The sequence below is a fragment of the Notolabrus celidotus genome, chromosome 11 (genome assembly GCF_009762535.1).
Source record: "Notolabrus celidotus isolate fNotCel1 chromosome 11, fNotCel1.pri, whole genome shotgun sequence".
Taxonomy (NCBI): domain Eukaryota; kingdom Metazoa; phylum Chordata; class Actinopteri; order Labriformes; family Labridae; genus Notolabrus; species Notolabrus celidotus.
The window spans coordinates 30,419,314-30,429,081 of NC_048282.1; the positions used below are offsets into that span (position 1 = coordinate 30,419,314).

The following is a 9,768-nucleotide window of genomic DNA, read 5'->3' on the forward strand; positions in this document are numbered from 1 at the left end:
TCATGAGGATTTCCTGATTTTCAGAGACCTCTCCCTGCATGGGTCAGGACACTCTGTGACACAGCAGGGAGGTTATCACACGCTGTCCTTGTCTCATTGAGATATAACTCTTCTGAAATTGATCATGCTCCCACTGCCTGCTGGTAATTCTGCTAACTAGTTTCAGGCAAACATCCCCGGCTTGTCGCCTGCAAACTGCAAACTGAAACCGAAGCCCCTCTGTCCGTCTCAAATAAATGTGACATTCTCATATTCTCATAGAAATTAGAGTCCTGCACATTGTGTCATGGACAGCCTGTGCTCTGGAGCGGGCCTCTAGTCCTGTAACCCTGTCTGAAGCTTGTGATCCTCAGTTATCACTGCCATTTGGGACTCAAACGAGCTGCATCCAAGTCTCTCTTGTTGGCACCAGTTTCCACTGAGCCATGATGCCTGGGTCGTAAAAGACCTGGCTGTGCCCATGATGACTACGGCCTGCCCTCCTAATAGTAATTGTGAATCAACACCCTCATACAGTATGTTCTGTAATCCGAGAGATGCTGTGGGGACTACTTTTTAGTAGAAGTCTTACATGTGCAAGGTTATAAAGTCCTTCTGTTTTTATATTAAGTAACATCACGACTCCAGATGCCAGACATAGAACAAGAGCTTGTTATCGTACCAGGTGTGCTTGCTTATTCACTTTACTGTGTTGTACTGCACTGTATTGGTGCATAATATCCTGTACATTTCTGAGCATTTATTTACAACTGCTCTGATTCTTCTGTGGTTCATTGTAACATACAGCTGCAAACACTTTGGTTGAAAATGTGATCTTTGATTTCACAAATGGAAATAAATACAGTTAGGATTGGTTCTAACAGAACTACTCTTGAGATTCTCCCTGGATTAGCCAAACAGCATCAGGGATGCAAGCAACACACACACACAAAAAAAAAACAACCTGTGGCTATACAAGAGGGGGCTTGAAACAATACATTGATTTATTTTTTGAGTCATGGTGAAGTTTTACAGCAGAAAGGTGGACGCTTGGGTGTAGGCAGCAAAGCTTTCCAGGAGTAGGGCTGAGATTGGAGCGTCACTTTAAGATAGTGTGATGCTACTTTCATAGTTGTGTAATACTAAATACCGTGACATCCACCCTTCCAACTAAAATTTGGCACAGACCTTTATGTTCCCTTCAAGAACATTTGTAAAACACTTGGTGTTATTCTAACTATTGATTTCAAGTCATCATCAAGTCAAAATGGTCCCATTTACTGCAATTGTTGTATTCATTCCTCCTGACTCTTACCCACCATCACTCTTCCTGCTAAATTTGCCTGTTCTGGTTCATTTTAATGGGCCACAGAGGCCCATGTTCCACAGACAGGTGTATCTTATCTATTTCATCTATCAATAGTTTTTTATTGCCCTGCAGACACGTAGCACTTTTTTCCACAACATTCCCCTCACGCACTATTTTCTGACACACATGTTCGTGTGTGGATCTGTACAATGGTGAAGTAGTCTGGGTCACTTGAGACTGGACTGGGAATTCCTCTGGCTTCTAAAAAGAGCCGAGCATGTAGCACGGAGGGCAGGGGACAGGGGAACATGTTTCAGCAGCATGTTCTGATGTGCGGTCAGAAAAAGGTGTTAGACACAGACCGACTGCTGGCACAGCAGGTTACTCAGCACAAATACACAATTAATACACAATAATCGGAGGAAGGAATACTGTCATTCACGTTTTTTTTTCACAGATGTTTCTGCATTTAAGAACCCTGCTAAGGCTCTAGAGGGAACCCATCTATTCAATTTTCAAAAAACATATTTCTTTTTGATATAGATTCCTAGTAAAGTTATATTTTCAAGATATCTCTGATTAGTAAAGTCATTTTTACTTAGTCAAAGCAAGCCAACCTCAGTTGATTGATCATAACAAAAGCTAGTATTTAAAAAATGTGTTTTTAATTTTTCAAAAGTGTGTTAACTGTTTTTCAAATGAACTCTTCAATTGTTCTTCTACGTTATGGTCATTACCTTTGTTAAGGAGTTGTTTTTTTTAATGGTGCTCTTAGTTTGTATGTTTTTTTGGCAAGATAACAAAAAGCAGAGGCCCAATTTGTAATGAGACTTGGTCTGAGGTTTTAGGACAGGCAAAAACAAAAGCCATTTAAGTTACAAGATGGAAAAAACAAAAGGCCATGAAGGTCTGTGTGACCTGAATGCCCTTCTCCAGTAACACGTATCTCCACATAACTCAAGTAAACATAACCAAATCCATAGTAAAACTCCAGTTTTCAACTTTATTTCACCTTTACTGCAGTAAAATAGACTTTCACGGTATGTAAAAATAACAGGCTTCAAAGAAAATTACTTTTTCTCCAAACTTCAGAATACAGTTCATGTGGCAAAACACCTTCAAAACAGTTTACATACAAGACCAGTGTATTCAGATGTGCTGGGCGATACACTGTATATTAGCTGCTCACTGTCACTTCATGATACATGAATGATACTTTTGAGTGATTCTGTAGGTTTGACCTACCTTTTCTTTTATCACCAAACAAATGTGGTGACCTTAACATAAAGCAAACATCTGCTTCAGGGACTACAAAGTGGTTCTATGAGATAACTTGCTTGCTTTAAACAAATATATAATGCTCTGTTAGACATTTCATATGCAATATACAGTCACATCAAAACCTTAAAAATACATTGTGCTCACTTCCTGAAATGATGATCAGATGTTATCATCTTGTCTGGAAAGTGCAATAATCCCTTCTTCACAATGTTTCCATTCATGGCACCTTGTTGTATGTAAACAGTCACCTTTTGGTCCATGAGCTGGCCGATATAGTTTCCTTCTTAAAGTGGTCAATATCCTGGAAACACTGATGAGGAAGGGGATTTTGTGAGGGCTCCACTTTCATGTTGCGTCTTAAAGTTTTTTCATAATTCAGAGGTAGCCCTTTTTCCTCCAGATATAAAATCCATCAGGCTTTTTATATCAAAGATTTCCCACACTCAAAAAGGAAGAGTATCCATGAAGATTTTGTCCACGATTGGAGGCGGTGGGACAAGATCTTCTAATTTCAGGTAAAAGATGCGCTGGAGGCCTTGAGTGCACAGAGTCCTGAGCTCGGGCAGCTTCCCGAGAAGTCTGGACAAATAATTTGGCCGCACTGAGTCAGAGCCACAGCTGGAGACGTGATCTTTGAGGCAGGTAATGAGCTGGTTCTGCAGTTCTTCCACACGTCCTGGCTCCTTTAGTCCATGTCGGTCTGCAGAAGAAAATACGATACAATTCAGAATCAGAGCAATATAAAGATGCACTCCCAATTAAAGACTCAAACTTTAAACTCCACAGTAACATATCTGATTATCTATCATTTTTCCTCTTTGCTCAGTTGATTTTAATCTGCTTTAAAGACCACAACTCGTTTGTTTGTACAGCATCTTAAGACTACTATGTCAACTCTAACAGTTCACAGCTAAACTGGACACGCAGTTGTTTTTTTCTGTGATGTTAATGTCGCCAGAATGGATCAGTCCCTTTTGTCTTGAAGCTCCAGTGAGGAACTCTTGGTTTCTGTTCATTTTGAGCACAGCTACCCTTGTGGACAAAGTGGTACCTCCTATCTCTTGGCTTATCTTGCCCTGTCCTGTGTAAGCCCTGCTGTCTGATGAAAAATCTCACCCTGCTGTCTGATGAAAAATCTCACCCTGCTGTCTTTCGATTATTAAATGTAGCACTCACTGTGAATTATTGTCATGTAACATGTAAACAGGCCCTGTTACAGCGGAGTGCTGTTAATCTTCTCATTTGACTGTGGTGGCTCCAATAGAGGCATCAGTATTGATTTCAATGTGCTTATAAACAGCTTAAAACTCCTTACAGGAGCTTTAAATGTAAATGTATATCAAATGTATATCCCATTCATTGCAGCTATGTTAAGCCTGCTGTGATATAGCTTATTCTCTGTACTATATGTTCCTTGTGTTACATTTTGTCGTACACCTGTCCTGTCAGTCTAGTGTTATGCAACAGCCTTGCATTGTCTTCCTGTTTCCTTATGCAAACTTTGGTCATGGTTCAATTAATGAAACTAATTCAGGCTACAAAGGCCGATCGTGTCCATGTCTAAAAGAGTTATATGATGAGTGTACTCCTTACCAGCAATTATGACCAGGGCTGTGAGACAGGAGAAGGAAGAGACATCCAACTTCATGCGATGCAGGCTTTGTGAAAACTCCAAGATAGAGTCAATCCAGTCCCCAAAGCCTCGGACGCACTGCATCTTGTGAAGCACGGCACCATTGCAGAAGATTAGCTTGTCTGTTTCAGGATCAGAACTTCAAAAGGAAAACAGGAATTTTTCATGTTAGTATCATGAAATTCAACTAGATTACATATTACTCTTTTGTTACCATCTAACTGTGCTTGGATGCTCACTAGTAACTTGTTTGTGATTATATTTAGAAGCCATGTAAGCATTATATTATAATTTAGGGAGTCTGGAGAAATGTGTGTCCTGGTTTTAAGAAACCTGGAAATCAGATTTGGAGTACTCAAAAAGAAACCTGGATACTCATCCTGATTTCTGAACAAGTAACTGGACACAGAACCTTAGAAACTCAGATAGGTAATGATCGTGTATAGGTTTCATATGCTCCAGGGAAACGTGCTACAGGCAGGATTTGTGGTTATTGAGATAACTCCAGGTGTAGGAGCCATGAAGGATTTAAGTGTTTATTGTATCTTAATTTTGAGGTTTAGGGTAGTTTATTGTTTGTATATTTTTGGGGTGTTATTTTTGATGTTTGTTGATGATATGGTTTATTGTGGGGTCAGTTAATTATGTTATTTACGGGTCATGTGTTAGGGGCGAGGATATTGAGTTCATTTAGGCCACCTGTTTTCTTTTGTTTAGAGGTAGAGAGAGGGGGTGAGCTGGGTCTCCGTACTTTTTGTTGGCCGCTATTCATCGCTCATTATTGCTTATTTTTGCTACTTTCTGTTTTGAGTTGATTATCCTTTTTCCTTAATGAAAGGTTAAACTTACTTAACCTCTCAGCGGCTTTTGGCTCTTCGTAGTCGCTACACCAGGGTTAACTCAGGGTTTCCAACCTAACCTACTCGAGGACATGTTAGAGATCAGGTTGTAGAAAACTCTGCCTACTGACCATCAGATTGCTTGATCATGAAGCTCTGTGAGCTGATCGAGAGAGGGGAAGAGGGAGATACTTTGCCTATATGCATGATTTACTTATGAAACTTATTCATGAAGGTAATCAATTGGACTCTTCTGATACCATCTTTCAGCAGAGCCTTCAAGATGTTGTACTTGTTAGATTTAAAAGTATGCATGCATATCGCATTATCAATAGTGCTTCTTATTATCACTTTACCGCTTTGTTTGGTACCGTGCGGGCTGCAGCTGAAATATTACGTTCCAAACTGTGATTCACGCCACAGGAATAAAGTTTCAAGGAATGAACAGGGTTATTATGGTCTGGTCTATCACGCACTAATGATGGGAAAGTGATATACCCTTCTCTGTGAAGGTTTGTGAAGCCAAATAACCGAAAGATACCCAGGGTATATTAAACTGGCTTTGGCTTCAGTTAGACTTAGAATAAGATCACGATAAAGCTCAAAACCAGGTTACAAATGAGCATGTAAACACAGTCACAAAGGTTCTCTGGATCTCTGCACTCACCGATATGCAAGACGCAAGATGAAGAGTTCTACAAAAGCAGATTCCAGCAAAAGTTCCTGATCTTCTGCGCAGAACTCAGAGAAACCTGGGATGCTCTTGGTCCACTGACTGATGACCTCCATGGAGGTTGTGAGTAAGTCGTAAAACAGTTTGATGTCGCTTGCATCCTCCTTCTGGTTTGGACTGACCTCTGTCTCCTCATACTGAAAATGCAGACATGAGAGATGTTTCAAAAGATGCCACAGTGTGTATAAGTTATCCCCAAAGAGTTTTTGATGCTTTATTTACCTTGGAGTAGTCCACTTTACCAACACCAGGGTTTGAGTCAATGTGGGCCCTCACGAGTGAAGCGATCATGCTCACAGGAGACACAGTTGTTGTCACATCCTGGACGGCTTTTGGCTTGGACGGTAGGCGGCCTCTTCGTCCTTTCAAGCTATCTGTTCTCACAACTGGAAAAATGGTGACACAGGCTGTTAGTTTTAGTTTAATGTTACCATCATAGTTCTACCACCATACATCAGCACTTGACTCACCTTCCCTCACCATACCAACAACTAGACACTTCTGGAAACGGCAAAACTGGCATCTGTTGCGCCTCCTCTTGTCCACTGGGCAGTCCTTGTTGGCAAGGCAAACATACTTGGAATTTTTTTGGACTGTGCGCTGTAAAACAAAGAGAAGAATTACTCTCAATACAACGTTCAGATATATGACACATTTTCTTCTGACTTTGTCAAAGTTTGACTTATTAACCAGACCTTATTACCTTAAAAAACCCTTTGCAACCTTCACAGGTTCGAACCCCATAGTGCTGACAGGAGGCGTTGTCCCCGCACACAGCACAGCAGCCATCATTCCCCCCTGGACTTTTCAACTTGGGTGATAGCCCTCCATCCATGCGGTCTGAGCCTTCAAGGCTTCGAGCTTGTTCCATCACCATAGTCGGGAAGGTCAGTGCAGATGAGTGAGGGTGAACCAGAGTGAAAGGATCCTGTGGTTGTCCCAAATGAGACATATCATCCACTGAACCTGAGTTGAAAGTGAAGAAAGATGGTGCAGATATCTCCTCTGCCCCCCAAAATCCTGGACTGGGTGAGTATGGCCCAAATGCTGAGTCCCAGGTGGATGTGTGCTGGAACCCAGGGGTAGAAGGAGAAGAGGTGGATGCAGGGCTGCCAAAATAATCTGATCCAGCAGGAGACCCTGCCTCCTCTGGGAAAGGTAGAGAAAACGCTCCAGGGTAGCAACCGTAAACCTGGAGGTTGTCCAGTTTGAAAGGGGTCTCTTGGTTCAAGGATGTAGTAATGTGGGCAGGAGCTGCAGTAAACCGGCATGCATATGCGTCAAATTCGTCTGAGAGTGCTCCCTGGTGAGAGTCCACCAAGGAGCTAATGCTCGGCAGAGGTGGAGCAGAGACCTGGTCCTGTGGGTTGCTCATATCAACCGCCAGCTTGGAGATAAAGTCTGTGTTTTGAAGCTCTGAGTTGCCCATGCTGTTCTCATAGGGCTGAGATCCATGCTGGGAGTGGATGCAAGTCATGGCTGCAAGACTGGAAAGATGTACACAGACATGTAAGCCCATAGCAAGTTTGTTTTCATAATTATTTTGCTTATTCTCAAACCTTAAACCCATTGCAAGTTAAAGAAAAGTGTCTTAACCCTCATTTGCATTGCTCTTTGCAAAGTTGAGAGTTCAAGAGCTGTAATATTATATCAGCATACATGTTCTACATTGTAGCTAAACTTCAAAATACACAGAACATATCAACAGATGTGCTTGAGTGTATGGGAAGATTATACTCAATTTTAAGTGATATTCAGTTTTAAATCATTCACAGTGAACCAGAGTTTTTTAAGGGTTCCCGAGGGGGGTGTGATGCCATGGTACCAAGTTACAGAGTTGCAACATGCAATTTAAGTTGCAAAGCAATTATTAAGCATCCTTAATTTCTGAGAAAACATGATAACCTATATTGTTTTATAGAACTCCAATCATAAATCACCTTCTATAAACAATTTATACTGGGTGTATGATATTGTAAATATGAGCTGCACATGCCAGCAGGGTACAGTAAGTAAGGTCAACTTTCAGACAGGGGCACAGTGCCAACTATTACATGAGGCACGTTACACATTCAAACATTGGGGCAACCCTACTTCTGCACATTGTTTTGGAGCAATTATTTTAAAACTTAGACTCAATCTTATTTAACATGTCACTGAAGACAAAGAAAAAACACTTTGTTGGGCATTTTCATCCTAATAAACACAGAATGGTGCTGTTTAAAGTTAGATTAGCGTCATTTGTAAATATACACAACTTAAAATGAGACATGTCCGCATATCATTAATGTCATTAATATGTCATTGATATGTCTTACCTGTTCGGCTCCTCTACAGGTGATTCCAGCAGTCAATACTCCACTAATAACAGTTTGTCATCCTCTGTGCTCCAAGCTCAAATGCACTCTCTGAGCTCTCAGCTCCTCAACACATTTATAGTACGGGATGGATTGTGTCCATGACGTCAGGAAGGTTTCCATACATGGCCGGGCGGTGGGCGGGGAGATTTCCAGTGTCCAGCCAATCACGAAGCGCGCTCGAGAGAATAGACGTCTGATGACGCACTACGGGATTCCGTTGACGCGCATACAGTAGAGAACCGCCGCATTGTCCTCCCTCTTTTCACACACACACACTCACTCACACATACACACTTACACTCACACACACGCCAACACTAAAGCTAAATTAAACCTGATAACACTGACTTTATTTTTTATTTTGGGCAGTATTTGGCTGACACAATGCCAGCATGCACTGTGACTACCAAATTACACACTTCTCACACGTGTGTTTTTGTTCTTGGTTTTGCTGATAACATGGAAAAATATGGTTTGCAAAGAGGAAATTGTCGTGGTTAAGACTTTTGTTCTTCAACTATAGGCGTGTTTTTCAGTAAATGGTTTCTAATCTTTAGGTTAAAGTTTGTTTTATCTTATCTGGTGTGTATCATAGAAAAAAATGACAGGAAAATGACTGTACCTGCTGCATAAAAGAGAAAGCAATAGCAATTTTATTTATAAAGCAAAGTTCATGAAACTTAAGTTCAATGTGCTTTACATAGATAATCAAAACAAATAAAAACATTTTTCTAAATAGAATAAATAAAAACAGAAAAACAATAGATACACCCAGCATACATTAGACACAGCAATCAAACAAACACCAATTGTTGCTGCACATGCATCTAGTTACAACATTCATTATATCATTAAATCATTCATACGCTTGAGAAGATAAATATGTTTTCAGTCTTTTTTTAAAAGTGGAGACAGTTGTTATGGACCTGAGGTCAGCAGGCAGTTTGTTCCAAAAAGATGGACCACAGTAACTAAAGGCCCCTTCACTGGACCTTGATTTGACTCTGGGTGCATTTAAAAGACAAGGATAGATGGGTTCAGGGCTCCCCACATCTACAGTTCAAAAGTGCTCCACATTTACTTTGTGCACACTGGATTGTGAACATTTAACAAGGCAATGGTGAAGCTTCTTTCCAGAGGCTGTGAGACTTGTGAACTCTCTAACCTGAGTCTGTTCTCTGCATGTGACTGCATGCAACACATTACTGCACTTTCTCCCTGGTTTTAAACTACATCTTTATATTTAATAACTGTAGGCTTTAGGTTATGTATTTATTCATTTATTTATAGAGTCTACTTTTAGTTTGTTATCTATTCTGTATGCTGCTGGACCTGAGTAATGTGTTTCATTCCTTCATGTTTTTAAATGTGACTGAATGACAATAAAGTGAACCTTGAACCTTGAACATTCATCAATGATGGCCTCTTACAGCTAAGGTTCTCTTTGTCCAAATCTGTCTGTATTATCTGTTGTTTGGGTTGTATTTTGCATATCCCTTAATTATTATGAGAGACAGACAGAAGAGAGACAGGAAACGTGGGGAGTATAGAGTGGGGGAAGACATGCAGCAAATGGTCGACCAGCCAGGAGTTGAACGGGCGTCCTCTGCAACGAGGATTATTTCCTCTAAACA

At 40.8% G+C, this 9,768-nt stretch overlaps 1 protein-coding gene across 1 annotated transcript; it reads right to left on the reverse strand.

Annotated features, from left to right (window-relative positions):
- Positions 1-2,264: 2,264 nt before the first annotated feature.
- nr4a1 (nuclear receptor subfamily 4, group A, member 1) lies at positions 2,265-8,206 on the reverse strand. The gene is made up of 7 exons (XM_034695816.1): positions 8,093-8,206; positions 6,478-7,261; positions 6,245-6,374; positions 5,997-6,160; positions 5,709-5,911; positions 4,163-4,341; positions 2,265-3,269 (listed from the first exon to the last, which is right to left on the reverse strand). Exons 2-7 carry the CDS (start codon positions 7,249-7,251, stop codon positions 3,013-3,015), a joined length of 1,707 nt encoding a protein of 568 aa, XP_034551707.1. The 5' UTR covers positions 7,252-7,261; positions 8,093-8,206; the 3' UTR covers positions 2,265-3,012.
- Positions 8,207-9,768: the final 1,562 nt, after the last annotated feature.